The 15,724-nt window shown below is 36.0% G+C and overlaps 1 protein-coding gene across 3 annotated transcripts in view; it reads left to right on the top strand.

The window, feature by feature from the left end:
* The window catches only part of Adamts6 (ADAM metallopeptidase with thrombospondin type 1 motif 6), a 217,360-nt gene that overhangs the window by 161,602 nt on the left and 40,034 nt on the right, over window positions 1-15,724 (top strand). For all 3 annotated transcript variants that reach the window (XR_007214095.1, XM_048368168.1, XM_048368166.1), the window contains one exon: window positions 8,953-9,082. Coding sequence is in view for 2 of the 3 variants with exons in the window: in XM_048368168.1 (XP_048224125.1) it covers window positions 8,953-9,082 (130 nt within the window). In the remaining variant the exon portion in view is untranslated. The remainder of the gene's footprint in view (window positions 1-8,952; window positions 9,083-15,724) is intronic.

Below are 15,724 nucleotides of genomic sequence, written 5' to 3'. Positions count from 1 at the left end.
GATCACAGTGATGTTTTTCATAATGCAAACCCCTGAAAAAATAGTGACTTGAGTTTAGAAGCTCATTCTTGTTCAACATTCCCTAATTTTCTTCTTGGTCTTTAAAAAGAAAGATATTTAGAAGACTAGTTAATAGTCTGTCAGTGCATGCCCATATTCAGTCTCCTCCCCCATGCCCTTGTTAGGTCATTTTCAATGTTGAGAAGAAAAACGTGCTGTAACCTATGGGGCTAGTTTTACCAGGCACCATGGCAGGGCATCTGTGAACATCACAGCTCCTGAAGTCCTTGTCTCTGTAACCATGGATGACACCTGGTTTCCCTGTGTTCTCATACAGCATGCCCTTTGAGGACAGGGAGTGATGCTTCTATACAAACTCAGACAACAGCTCATTCAGACTTCTGAAAGTTAATGTGTTTGTTCACTTATTTGTCCCAAATAATTATTTGCACTCCTCTTTTTCTTTTATATAACCTACTTTTCTAAAGCTTCTTTGCATTTCCTTGTACATTTTCAACACAAGATTTCTGATTGCAAAACAAAAAAATCTTACACGTGGATGGTTTGCTTGGTAATCTTAGCATTTTAAAGTGTTTACCACTATCTATTCTTAAGGTTTATAGTGAAGACAAGAAATCTCTGCTAGTGCAAAACATTTTCCCTAATGCTGTCTTTCTTCTTCTTTTGTCACCTATGTTTCTTTAGATAATGTACTCTAACTTAAGCAAAGTTTCACTCACTAAGAATGAAACCAAAGTTTGTGGCAGTTCTGTCATATGAATGATCAGTCTGACACAGATTATGTTTCCCTTCTCAAAATTCTTGTTCAAAACAGCATTTGTAACAACCATAGTGCTATGGAGGGTACTTTTGGAAAACATTAAGGCTGCCTTTGGTATTACTATTCTTATTTTCTTATTTGAAGAAATGAAGATTTACCTTTAATAGCTATAGAGCTTAGTTATGATTGTGTCTTCACTTTAAATCAATCTGAAATATTTACTCTTTGCCTCCAAGAAGAGGATTTTTACATGTGATTCAAAATAAAAGTTTCTGCTGGGCACCAGTGGCTCACGCCTATAATCTTAGTCACTCAGGAGGCTGAGCTCTAAGGATTGTGGTTCAAAGCCAGCCCAAGTAGAAAAGTTCCTGAGAGTCTTATCTCCAATTAATCATAGAAAAAGCTGGATGTGGCACTGTGGTTCAAGTGGTAGAGCACTAGCCTTGAGCAAAGGGAGCTCAGGAACAGCACCCAGACACAAAATTCAAGCCTTAGGACCAACAATCAAACAAATAATAAAAGCTTCTTTATTGGTAATAAGTATATCACAATGAACAAAGAAGCTTGAGGCCTTGTACTCTCAATAGCAGTCCTTTAAAATTTTAAATGAAGGCATGGATGAGGTTGAGAGAGAGGGGAGAGAATTAGGAGAGTTGACATAGGTTGAGATGCATTGTACTCACAACATCTTGAGTCGATACCCCTTTGTACAAGTTCTTAAGGATAATAAATTTTATATTTCTTTTTATTGCCAGTCTTGGAGCTTGAACTCAGGGCCTGAGCACTGTCCCTGGCTTCCTTTTTGCTCAAAGCTAGCACTCTACCACTTGAGCCACAGCACCACTTCCAGAGTTTTCTGTATATGTGGTGCTGAGAATCGAACCTAGGGCTTCATGAATGCTAGACAAGCACTCTACCACTAAGCCACATTCCCAGCCCCAAGGATAACAAATTTAAAAAAAAAGAATACTATGTATAAAAATAAATAAGGAAAATTTACAAAAACTAAAAATTTAAGTGCTAGAAACAAGTAAGTTTCTACCAAAGACCCTGCCTTTTCCTTTTTAGTAATATGGATTCTTTTATTATATTGGGAAATTTGCCTTCCAAAAATCCTTTCTTTCTAGTTAATATTACTCTGCCTCTTGACATGGTTAGCTCCTTGGGCTAACATGCAACAAACTGGTAAGAATTCACACTCTCAAACCAAGTAGGAAATCACAGCTGCCTATATTCTTGATTTATTAGTGTATAGAGTACAGGGAAAGCAGACATACAGGAAAAAATGTTGAACTATTAAAGTGTGGAAGAAGGAAAGAGAGTGTAGTATAGAATTTATGGAATTTAAAAATCATCTAATTTGATTGCCACATTTTACAAAAGGAAATGAAAACTTAGACCATTTATCTAAACTGTACAGATCTCAAAAAGAGGTAACTAAACTTGAGGAGAGTTAGGGTAAGGAAAAACATCAGAACATAATAAGGTAAAGGGAATAACATCATAGTCATTAGCCAAAGAGAATTCTTAAAATCAATTTTTAAAAACCAGGAAAGGCAAATCAGACAGCAGTACAAAATAATGGAAGGAACATAAAGCTAAATATATTAGCTCTGAACATGAAACATTTTATTGGATAAGGTATCTTCATCATGCAATATAACTATAATGGTAATTACTTTAACTGCCCCCCCATTTTAATATAATCTCATTGAGATTAAGGTTGTCTTACTTTTCTCTGTATAGTAATGAAAACCTTGCCTTAAATATAGATGGAGTCCTCATTCTACCTTATCATTAATATCTGCAAGTGCTTTAGAAAAATATAATATTTTTAGAGTCACAGTTTCCTTTTGGCCATCCTACATTTCCTTGGGACATTTATTTTCTCTGGGAAAGCAGAGAAGAGAAACCTTTGAAAGATAAAAACTAGCGCGAGGCTCTTTCAAAAGAAGGAAGCCATCTGGGTGTTGTTGATTGGTACTCTGGGTGCCAGCTGTTAGATCCAAGGCAGATGGCTCGGCCCTGTAAATGCTTGTGTCTGGCCAATGATCACGCAGCACAACAGCCAGATTCCAGCAGTGAAAGGGAGAGAACTTTTTAAAAAATTTCCTGGCACTTGTCACTGTTTTGATGCTATCTGCACTGAAGATTTCGACTGAATGGGTATCACTAGCCATCTGCTCTGTGTACTGTGTTATAGAGTGTCTTCTTGATTGCTAACTACTTTGGATGCAAACTAGTGCCTTAGGCACCCGCAACATTTTTAGTACAGCTCTCATTCCCATCAATCTCAGAAAAATGCTTCTTGGGTAGAAATAAAATGCTCTGACACTAAGTTCAGTAATTCAGAGGTTAGTTACCCATCTATCCCAAAGATACATTTATAATTCTTTTCTTTACTCACTTCTTTGTGGTTCCCATTTGTCAATTGAATGCCTGTGACCTATGTCAGGCTTTATGAGTAGAATGAAAAAGACTCAACTCTTTCCCTGCCCTTATCCACTCCTACCCCTATATATTTCTTTGTTTAGTACTTCTAACCTTTTCAAACAGTGACTTGGACATTGTCTTCTTTCGGTTTTAAAATGGTGAACTGTCCTGAGCAAAGCACTATAATACTGAATATTGTGTCACAAGTGGGGTTTATAAAAGTATTTCTCTGAAAGAAGATAGGCTGGGATCTCATGAGAACATTAGCAGTTTATGAGGGAAGCATGGAAGATACTAGAAAAGAGGCAAGAAATCAAGGTCTCTGAAGTCTTCATTCACCATTGGCCTTAGGACTGTGCATTTTTCTTACTGGAACCAGCCACCAGTATCTCCCAAAATAAGAACAACAAGTGAGGGAATCCACTCAGCACTCGCCTGATATTTTCTGTGCTTCTTACTCTTTTTCCTCTTTCAAAATGCCATTAAAAGCCATATTTTGCTAGATCAGTGATTCAACTGGATCCTTCCATTCTATAAAAAACAACTAGTGGGAAAATAGATCTTAGCTTTTAACTATTAGAAGAAAAATAAAGATAGGACCAAATAAACTCACAGAAAAAAAGAGATTTGTTGTTTTGTTTTGCTTTTGTTTTTCCTCAGTGCTGAGCACTGAACCCACAATCTTGCAGATGTTAGATGACACTTTGATTGAGCTACATCTCTAGTCCATGGTTCTGGGATAAGAATCATTGAACCACAAGTGGCTCACACATCTCTGTAATCCTAGCTGCTCAGGAAACTTAGATCTGAGGATTTTGGTCCAAAGACAGCCAGGCAGGAAAGTCTCTGAGACTCATCTTAAACTAACCATCAAAAAGTCAAAGTAAGTATCTTCTCCCAATCTGTGGGCTTTCTACTTATCTTGCAAGCTATGTCCTTTCAAGAAAATGTGGTACATATACACAATGGAATTCTATGTTTCTATCAGAAAGAATGACATTGCCCCAGTCATAAGGAAATGGAAGGACTTGGGAAAAAAATAATACTAAGTGAAATAAGCCAGACCCAAAGAAACATGGACTCTATGGTTTCCTTCATAGGGAATAATTAGTACACATCTAGGATAGTCCTAGCAGAAGATAACAATAGCTCAATAGCTATGCCCAGATGAACACATAAGATGATGCTAAGTGAAATGAACTTCAAGTTATGGAAACAAGTGGTATATCATTGTTGTTGTTATCTTCAACATGCCATGTGAAACTGTGCCCCCCCCTTTTTATTTCTTTCCCATGTTTAACTCCTGATATCACTGTAACTGATCTTAGTACCCTGGACATTATATATACGTGTATTGAAACTAGGGAAGGGAAAGGGAATAGCAAAATTGAGAGACAAAGGACAAAAAGACAAACCAATGCAACAGCAATACTTACAAAATTATATTGTGTAAACCAACTGTACAACTCATGGGGAGGAGAGGAAAAGGAGGAGGGGGAAAGTGGAGGAAAATGAGGGAGGAGGTAACAAGTTGGATAAGAAATGTACTCACTGCCTTACGTATGAAACTGTAACCCCTCTGTACATCACTTTAACAAAAGAAATGGAAAAAAAACAACAACAGTCAAAAGTAGAGCTGTGGCTCAAGTTGTAGAACACTAGGCTTGAGAAAAAAAAAACCCTCAGAGACAATGCCTAGGCCATGTATTCAAGCCCCAGGATGGGCATAAACAAACAAACAAACAAATAATGTATATATATATATATATATATATATATAAATTTTATAAAGGTTAAGTTTCTAACTTAACCATCGAGGAAAAAAATAGATACACAGTTGGCATCCCAGTAACTTTAGATGTTTATGAATAAAGCAGTGCAGTTTTAAGTTTGGCCAATTAAGTTCAGTAAAACATCTGCCTATCTCCAGGGAATATGGACACTAAGCCACTAGAATTTTGTTTTTGATTAGATGTATGCTGAATGACCATGTGGGCATTTTATGTTATTTTCCTTATAAACTGTAAGTCTTTTGATTTGAAGACATAGTGGTTTTATGTAACTTGATGTAATTATTCCCAATAGGGTCTAAAATCAACTTAGCAATGTTTCACAGACTACTTTGAAAGAAGCTATGTACAAGACACTAATCAAATTTCTAAATTCCATTTTTCTTATTCACTTAGATTATTTCCAGTTGATCTGTATTTTCTACTTTATAAAGTTCAAAGGTGCAATTTGCCTTGATTTAAAAGTAGATCTTTTAAAAAAATCCACCCATGTAGGTACATTCATTTATCATTATCATGTTGCTATTAACTTAAAAACAAAGTAGAAAAAAGAAATTGTGATCCTGCCAGGTCCTGGGGTAAAAGCTGGAAGATTTGTGCACTGTTAGAGGAAAATAGTAGTGTTGTAAAAAGATTTGGAATAGGTTACTGGTATAGACAGTTCTTGAGTGTGAAATACCACATTGTCTAATATAACAGTTTGGAAGAAAATTAATAAAAGATGAATGCAAAGAAAAATATTTTCATAAAATGTGGAACAATCTCAGCTGTCCTTTCAAGGACTTTAATTTTTTACTTCATAAAAAATAGTCTGAAATCATGAAGCAGGAATAAACCCAGAAATACTCTTAATTTCTATTTTTTAAGACATCTGGAAGGCATAGGCAAAATTAAGTCTGTTTGTAGTCTTTACCACATAGTCCAGTGTCTTACAGTATTTATTAGGTATTGTATTATGGTATTTAGTAGGTATTATCTATTGAATGAATGAGTGGCCTGCCATATTCAGCTGGGTAGTTTTAATTTGTGTATGCATGTATTTTTTTTTAAACTATATCTCCCCAAATAACAAAATAATTCTTAAAATGTAAAAGTCTAGAACAAAAATATGGGACTATTGGTAATTTTTATTTTGTGTTTTGTGGCTTTGCATATTTTTGAAATTTTTAACAATAAGTATTATCTAGGACAATATGTATATATATATATATGTATATATGTGTGTGTGTGTGTGGCTAGAATTCAACTTAAAGTGAAATGCACATTTCTAGTAATTATATTAATAGTTCATCCATATTTCAAGTTGAAGAGGTTCTGCTTTTACATTAAGCATTTAATACATGTGATTATAGCCATACAACATTTCTAGAGTCAACTTTAAAAAAAAAAAGTAAAGTTTTGAGTGTGGTGCTGATGGTTCATGCTTGAAATCCTAGCTACTCAGGAGGCTGAGATCTGTGGGTTGTGGTTGGAAGCCAGCCTAGGTAGGAAAGAGACCCTTATTTCCAATTAACTGCCAAAAGCCAGAAGTGGAGCTGCAATTCAGGTGGTAGAATACTACCTTTGAGCCAAAAAGCTCAGGGACAGCACTCAGGCCCTGTTCAAACCCTAGGACTGGCACCCCCAAATGGTAAGATTTTACTTTAATACAATAATATCAGTTCCATTTTCTAATGTTGAAAATGTTTCTCCTTTTCTGAGAAACAAGTGAACTGAATGCCAACATTCTTGTTTCAAATTTAGACATATTTGAAAGGTTTTTAAAAAAATATACATGCTAACTTATATATATATATATAAACAACCAATCCCTTGCTCTTTCTGGGACAAGCAAACTATTGAACCACAGTGTGTGGAGGATGTACCCTACACCTGTAACTGCTTTTGGCAGTTGAATTGTGGGACTAATGGTAGGTCTATCTATCGAGGAGGGCCACATGGACTCAGTTATCTCCCCGCTGGATGATGCAGTGGGGAAGTAAACTGATGAGTATCACGGAACATCTGTGGATGGGTCATAGCCATACCTGAAGTGAGTCATTCTTCCTTCAAAAATCTAAAGTTCAATATTAAAGAATTCCAAACTCTTGTCATTGTATAAACTGAGTCATCTAGCCCATGGGGTTGGGGTTGGAGAGACTAAATACAATATATAATTTTAAGATAGTTCTCCACTTACATTGTTTGACTATTTTTTTGACTTCTAATTTTAGTAAAACTTAAAAAGGTGACCAGGAAGAGCCTTGAAAAAAATCCTGCTTTCAATGATTGACCACTGCCATGGGCTTGAGATCTCTGGCCACATGGTGGTTAATGAATTTTGCTGTCAATCTTTCCATTGAAAGGCCTTCTTGGGGCACCTCCCATGACAACTCTACCATAATTCCCGTGACTTTCAAGGGAGATTGGGGAAGGCACTTGGCACCTAGCTTTTCAGTTTCTTTCCTTCACTGAATGATCCTGTTTCACACAGATTCTCTGATTTTTGTAATGGAACTCGTATTTTTTAAGGCAATGATATCTTTAAAATAACCGAAAGAAAAGAAAGAGGGGAAAAAAACAGAAGGATTTTCTTTGCATGTGAGTTTAGCTAGGTGCAAGGCTGTGATCTTCAGAATCTTGTTCGTGTAACTTTTACAACTCTTGCTGAGTAATTTACTTTTCCTATGTATTGGGCTGAGATTGATGTTTAGAGGGACAGATTAGGTTGTACTTTTATTCCTTTTTCTAAAAGTAAGCTGCCTAGATGATCTGAAACATTAGGTATTTTCTTGTAGTTAGATGGGTTTTTTTCCTCTTCAGTCAGACTATGTCTGTCTCTACTTCTTCTGATTCCTTAATATAAAAGAGAAAAGGAGTGTGAACACTGTATATCATGGGCGTTTCTAAGTAAGAGTGTATGTTGTATGTCTGAATTATGTGAAATGTGAGCAAAATATAATCAATAACTTTGCCAATAAATAAGACCTGTGTGTGAGAATTTTACACATTCTGTAATGAGAATATTTTTAGTTGTGCTCAACAAATCCCATGGACTAAAGTTTTTTAGAACAAGGTAAGTATTCCATAAATTAAGATTTGAATGAACTATGCATGTGTCTCCTTGGTGATGTAATCAACAATATAATTAACTCTTTTAGAGAATACAGATTAGTTGCTTACAGCCCACAAGAGGGACAATGCAATTTTTGAAGTGCAAACTTCATGGGCTTTTAGAGAGATTATGTGTGTACATGTGGGGGAAAAGATAAAACATAGAGACGTGATGTGTTCTAACAAAGACTAAATTGATGGGGCTTGTCAAAAAATGTCCAAAAGGAAACCCATCCCCCTTGCTCATTTGTTTATTTTTGTGTCAGTCTTGAGGCTTGAACTCAGGGCCTTGGTGTTGTCCCGGAGCTTTAGTGCTCTAACCACTTAAAGGTTTTTATGGTTAATTGGAAATAAGATTCTCACAGCCTTTCCTCCTTGGGCTGGCTCCAACTGCAATCCTCAGATCGCAGCCTCCTGAGTAGGTAGGATTACAGGTGTGAGCCACCAGCGCCTGATTTCTTGTTTTATTTTTAACATGTAGCCATTGTTTTGCATTGAAATGTACAGTAATACATCTTATCTCATAATATTTGGGGAAGTTCAAGTTTGCTTTTAGGGAAAGCATGAAGAAGAAGACTATACAAATGGAAGTACTACTTGTTTAAAGTTACCAATAGTGTCTTTTCTGCCCTTGAAAGCAGTTATTTTCCTAAATATGAACGCAATCATTTTTCCCTAAAATTTCAGTATAATGACCAGGACTTTTCTCCTTTTTAGAGAAGCGGTCAAGTGTTTCTGGCACAGATAAGACAGCAGCGATCCAGTGTGGTTCATTGCCCGCAGTGGAAAGCTAGCAGACCTAACTTTTGGGAAAGTAAACTGCTTGGCAGCTAATGCTACTTTCCTTTCTTCTAGGTGTCCAAAGACAGGAAGTGGTGTGCAAAAGGGTAGACGACAACTCCATCGTCCAGAACAACTATTGTGATCCTGACAGTAAGCCACCAGAAAATCAAAGAGCCTGCAACACAGAGCCCTGTCCACCTGAGTAAGTAAGAGAGGAAGGCGACAATTGCGGTCTCCCATTACAAAGAGAAGAGAGATTATATAGTCATACCTGGAAACATATTCCTGTGATACATATTCATGCGGATGAAAAAGAGAGGAAATATCGTAGGAGATAGGAGACCGATGGCTTTTTACTAAGCAAAGATCCCTATGTATGCATAGGCTTCAGTTATTAACTGCTTTAAAGCAAGAATTTGGTCCTGCCACAGTGTTGGGAATGATTCTATTGCATCAGTTCTAAGCCACATCCAGCAGAGGGTTTCAAGTGAACTAGAGCAACGGAGCCTCTTTCCCCCACCCCCACCCCCAATTCAAGGGCATTTCACAGGGGATCACAATGAATAGGGGAAAACATTTGAGAACTTTTGAGTGATTGTCTTTGTTTTCTCTGAATCAAACAAGATTACAGTTCAAGCTGGGAGCCTGGGTGAATGACTCCGACCTGTTTCTCTTTGGCTTCATTTTCGCGTCTGTACTTCCTTGTGGGTCATCTGCACTCTGAATTTGTGTTGTCAAGAGCTCACCTCTTCTACATATTAAAAAAAAATCCCAAGGCATACATGTTGCATGTTAACATCTACTAACAGGTTTCCCTTTGCAACAAATGGTGCCTTACAACTATAATACTCATTTTCCTCCCTTCTTGATGACACATATAACTTTAATTTGATAAAAAAAAAAGAGAGAGAGAGAGAGAGAATGATTTTCTTGCACTCCTGTCTTTTCCAGAAATGTACCTAAGGTCCTAAAGATGTTTTAAATGATTTAGAAAAGCTCCAGAATGGAATATCAGTGCTTTAACTTGCGGATCCAGTTTTATGTTCCATTATTTAAGGTATCCTGGCTCCTGAGTGTTGGGTGCAGGCACTGAGGTGTACACTTGAGTCTCTTTCTAGTGGCTTATACAGCAATTATAACGCAAAGTAAAGGGAAGCACCCAGAGAAAGACAGTCATTTTAATGACAGCTTTAGAAGGAGACCTGCTGTCCAACACATGTTGTAATCTATAAGAATAAAAAGGATTTTTGATTGAGCAAAGACAATAATTACTAATTTGATCATGACAGACATTTATCTTCAAAGGCATTTCATTGTTGTTTGGGAAATCACATTAGCCATTAACCCTTTTGCTATGCCATTGATAAGAAGGGGAATAAAGAGTAAACTAATGAATGTATATGTCTCAAACCCTTTAGAACTCTAGAGAAACACTTTATAATGAAGCCTTTTCCAAATATGACCACAGTAGAGTCACAAAAACCTGGGACTTACAGTAAAATATATATATGTGCATGTTACACACACACACACACACACACACACACACACACAAATCCAGGTACATTTTATTTATACCCCCCAAACAGTAATGTCTTATGAACCTAGATTTTTTTCCAATATGTTTACTAGTCTCTTGAAATGATTTAGTATAGTAACTACCAAGCAAGGAACACTAGAATTATAAAAAGGTCTTATTCTAAGATTTTATAATTTTATGTCTATCTTTTTTTTAAAAAATGATATCACCACATAAATCCTTACAGTTTAGAAATGGGAAAATATAGACATGTAATAATTTATTGTCTGTATTATTAAGACTATTTATTTTTTCCATTTTCCTCTTTCCTGACAATTATCTTTATAAATGTACCTAACAATAAGTTTTTCACTATCAAAAATAGTTTTTCCTTATGCAAAACAAAGTGATGGTCAAAATTCATGGGCTAATTTTGCCTCTTCTCATATTTCCAATAACTTCAGGATATTGTTCATGTAACCGTGAAGTTGCAATGTACCAAGTTCATTTGATGATACTCAAGATTTGAAATCCTCAAATGTCCTGCTTGGTATTTTGTCAACCATTTAAGATATCTGAATAGGACTGGTTACCCTATTTTCTTTTGACCTAAGACTTTTTTATTTGTTCAAGCTTACATGATTAAAAGTCCTGTGTCCTTAGAGATTTCAGTCATTGGTCATTGCATCTCATCTATACAATGTGGGTTTACAATGGAGTTTTTTTTTTAATTTTAATGGTTTAAGAACATGTTAACTTGCATGATTAAAATTAAGTTCCCTATCTCTTTTCCTCTTAAATGAAATTAAACTTAAGTTTGAAAGTGAAAAGGATAAAATTCAAAAGGGAAGTTCAAAGGAATTTGCAAAAGCTAGAAAAATTTAGTCTAACGGTTTTCTTTTTTTTTGGAATGTTCTAAAGGTACATATTTTATTTTTTAATTTAATTTTATTGTTAAGATGATGTGCAGAGGGGTTATAGTTACAGTTACATACGTGCAGTAGTAAGTATATTTCTTGTCAAAGTTGTTAGCTCTTCCCTCATTTTTTCTCCCAGGTACATATTATAAATATATCAGTCTATATTTCAGTTCCTTCTTAATTTCTTATTTCTTCTTTCCAACTCACACTATGAAAAAGGTAATCCTGATTCTTCAGAGTGGTTGTCATATAGAATAGGATTCCCAGTAGACATTGCAATTCTAAGGATAAAAATAATAGATTATAGATAATAAGAAGTTATTAAAAGAAAGAAGAAATCAGGCTCTTTCTCAGATGATGATGTGATAGATAATATTACTATTGATGAATACATCTTGGGTCATTTTTCTGCATATGTATAAGTATGTGTATAGAACAAAATAATATTCTACATATGATGATTAGTAGTCAGATCTCAAAATAATTTGAATATTAAGTATCTATGACAGTGTTTCGAAGATCTGTGATTGCTTATTTAAACTGGTATTTTACAGTTGCTCAATTTAGGCTGTATTCTGGCCTTGAGTCTCCCGTGATAATCATAGTGCTAACCATTATATGCCACCAAGACTGCACTCCCAGATTATGTCCTTATGAAAAATAAGTTGGAATAAAATTTCTGCTTCAAATAAAAGCACATTTTAAGATTTGAGACACATTGTCAGATTGCTCATCAGAAAGGCTGTTTGAATGTACACTCCCACTAATAATATATAAAGATGCCATTGCCCTACATGGATATAACCCACTGACTATTTTATGAGGAAAAAACTCAGGTATCTGCTCCACTGTTTTGAATTTCTTTGATTGCTGAGACTGGACATTAAAAACTTGGGTTCATGGGATGTTTATACATTTCTTTTTGCTTTGTTCTTTGTAGCCTATGCCATTTTTATAGAAGTATTTAACTTTTTTTACTTTTTTTTAAACTTTTTTTGGTAGTACTGGGATTTGACCTCAGAGTCTTATACTAGGCTAGATAAGCACTCTATACCGTGAGCCCTGCTTCCAGCCTTTTTATGCTGGTTATATTTTGAGATAAGGTTGCTTTTCTTTTGCTTTGAGCAACCTAGACTGTGATTGTAGTTATACTTCTTACGTACATTGGATTATAGGCATATACCACCACACTCAACTTTTTCTGATAAGATGGGGTCTCTTGGACATTGTTGCGGCTGGGCTGGAATTGCAGTCTTCTGATCACAACCTGCCTTGTGGTCTTCCACCTTGTGCTTCCTTATGTCACTGGAGATTACAGGAAGCTGAGACCTTGGGAACTTTCTATCTAGGCTGTGCCTGAACTTAGCTCCTTCTAACCTCTCTCTCCTGAGTAGCTAGGAGGCGAATAGCTCAGTGTGAGTAACTAGAGCTTGACCTTGCTACTCATTTTCAATGAACTCTTGATGTATTAAAGATAGTAACTTTTACTGGTTTTACAAGTATTTTCCTTAAGTTCTAATATGTCTTCCATATTATTTATGGCACTTCACCAGTTTTTTTCATAAAATTTAAAATATGGCTTAGGAAAACTTTAAAACTTCTACTTCTTTCATTGATCGGATATTTAGAAAAGTCTTACCTATTCTAAAGTTTCTTTCTTCCTTTAATATAATCTTTAGTCTACCTGATACATATTCTTTTGATTTGAGGAAGGAATCTGTATTTTCATGTAGTATTGTTTTACAAGACCATTACTTAAAAACCCCAAATGGTATTTTTATCACAAAATATCTTTTCAAATATGAAAATATTTCAAAGGTCTTTAGTTATATTGAAAGCATATATTGGAAACATGGGAGACAGTGATATTTATCATTGTATTATATAATGAAAATGACAGGAGATGGAAGAATAGACAAAAGAGCCATTGATAGAGAAACAGCAGTAGTGTTTATTTGGAAAACTTTGAGGATCAGCAGAACTCTTGCTGGGGAAAATTAATATGCTCATAGCAGCGACTTTTTATGAGAAAGGGTATAGTAGTCAAGGTTGTAAACTGACTATGAGTGAGTACAATGGAATGTATGACATAAACCTAAATAATTGGAAAAAAGGAAGGGAGGAGTTGATATTACAGTATTTGTCTGATAGAGCTAGGTTTGGGATGCATACCTGTAATCCTAGCACTCAAACTAAAACAGGAAGATGGTAAGTTTGAGGCCATTCTGAGATACCTGTTGAGACAAAGCAAAATATATTTGTTTTAAAGATATGACTGATGGGAAGCTGTGGCCCTTCTGAAGGAGAGGAGGCAGTAATAGGTTGGAAACCAAAAAGAAAGGCCAGGAGTTCAATTTTTCCCATGGTGCATATGAATAGCAAGATTATTTCTACAAATGACCTCATGTGAAGAGTTCTTAAATACATATATGTGTTAAAACTGGAGACATTGAACAATAGACGATACATTATGATAATACTGTGGATGAAAATTGAAAACATGAATTAATTAATTGCAATACACAAAGCACTGCACCTTAGGTTCCTAACAATTATCTATCTAACTAGACACATGCATATAAAAGCAACTATATGACCAGGCAAAACATTACAAGCAAAATAAGAGAATTATGTTACAGAAGCTGAGAGTAGAAAAAAAATTATAATGGGGCTAGGTTTTCTTCAATGATAGTTTTAATGGTCTAATGTTTGACAATTATTTTGAGTCATTGAACCTCGCCCAGGGACAACTATAGTTTGTTAAGTGTTAAAATGGATTCATCAGTGTCCTCTATAAAAACTGCAGAATTTAAGACCTAGGAAGAAACATAGACGTCATCTCAGCCAACTGTCATAATTTCCCAGATGAGGGCAAATAATCTCCAGTGATGTTTTCCTCATTCTCCCAGACGTTGCAAATATTGTAAATCTCAAACCAAGTGTCTTGTGGCGCTTTCGTAGGTCTCATTTTGCTTGCTTCTTCGACATAGTCTCAATTGCTGCCATTTAAGAGGACTTTATGGGCTGGGAATATGGCCTAGTGGTAGAGTGCTTGCCTCATATACATGACGCCCTGGGTTCAATTCCTCGGTACCACATATATAGAAAAAGCCAGAAGTGGTGCTCAAGAGATAGAGTGCTAGCCTTGGGCAAAAAGAAGCCAGGGACAGTGCTCAGGTCCTGAGTTCAAGCCCCAGGACTGGCAAAAAAGGGGGGAATTTATGGTATTGATTTTTTAAAATAAAACATACATTATAGGATATTTAGAAGGGTAGAGTTCCTGTTAATATTAGTTTCACTCTCCAAGTAGCTGAGAAATTACTATTTTCTTTCATACTAAATTTTTTTTGAAAATCTTTCTAAAAATTATTTTTTTACAACCTTTTGTTTGTTTTTGGCTTTTTTTTTTTTAGTGGTATAGGTCAAAGCCAGGGCTTCATGCACATAGACAGGCCCTCTGCTAATGAGACACACCCCTTGCCTAACCATTAAATTGGACTGAGAATCTGGCTCCATGAATTTGCTTAATATCTGTGGGATTCTGAGTTCAATATCCAGTACTACAATAATAAATAAATAAATAAGACTAAAACTTACAAAGGTTTTAATAGCCAATGGGTTATATAATTGAATGTCTCAAAGATGTTAGAAAATTCTTAAGGTTTTTACCTTTTCTGGCGCCGTACTGTGGTTTGGACTCACAGCCTGGGCCTTGTCCCTTAGATTTTTTTTGCTCGAGGCCCTCATTCTACCACTTCAGCCACAGCTTCATTCTAGACTGGGAAATCGATCCTCCGTCCAGTATTTACTAAGTTTATTTTTATATGCTGTTTTCTTTTATTTATCAAAGCATATTCATATTCTGGTTGTATGATTTCTCTGTTCAAAAATATGCTGGTTTATCAAGTTTGAAACAATAGTTTGCATAGCGTCTCTCTTCGTTCATTCTCCAAATATTACTGTTAGTATAATTAAAGACACAGACAGCTTGTATGGAGTGCAGAGAAAGTCTCTCTCTCTTCTGAAGCCCGGGTACTTTTCTTGCAAGGCAGATCCTCTACTACGGAGCTACACCTCCAATCATTTGTCTTTGTATATTTTGGGTTTTTTTTTTTTTGTTTCTGTTGTTTGTTTTTGAGCTTGGGTCTTGATTTCCCCCCCCTCCCCCCCTCCCTGCATGCATGCATGCATCTTTTGCTTGGCCTGGCTTGGAACTGAGCTCCCCCCAGTTTCTGCTCCCCATGTAGCTTGAAGTGGCAGCCATGTGTCACTGTGCCCGGCTTGGGGTGAGAAAGACTCTTATGAACTTTTTTGCCTGGGCTGGCCTCAAATCATGATCCTTCCAACCTCAGTCTCCCCCAGGATAGAACTGTGAGCCACCAGCACCTAGCTAAGTATATCTGAC

Source organism: Perognathus longimembris, chromosome 19 (genome assembly GCF_023159225.1).
Source record: "Perognathus longimembris pacificus isolate PPM17 chromosome 19, ASM2315922v1, whole genome shotgun sequence".
NCBI classification, from domain to species: Eukaryota; Metazoa; Chordata; class Mammalia; order Rodentia; family Heteromyidae; genus Perognathus; species Perognathus longimembris.
Note: the sequence above shows the minus strand (reverse complement) of the source record. Positions and strands in the feature narration are given on the sequence as shown.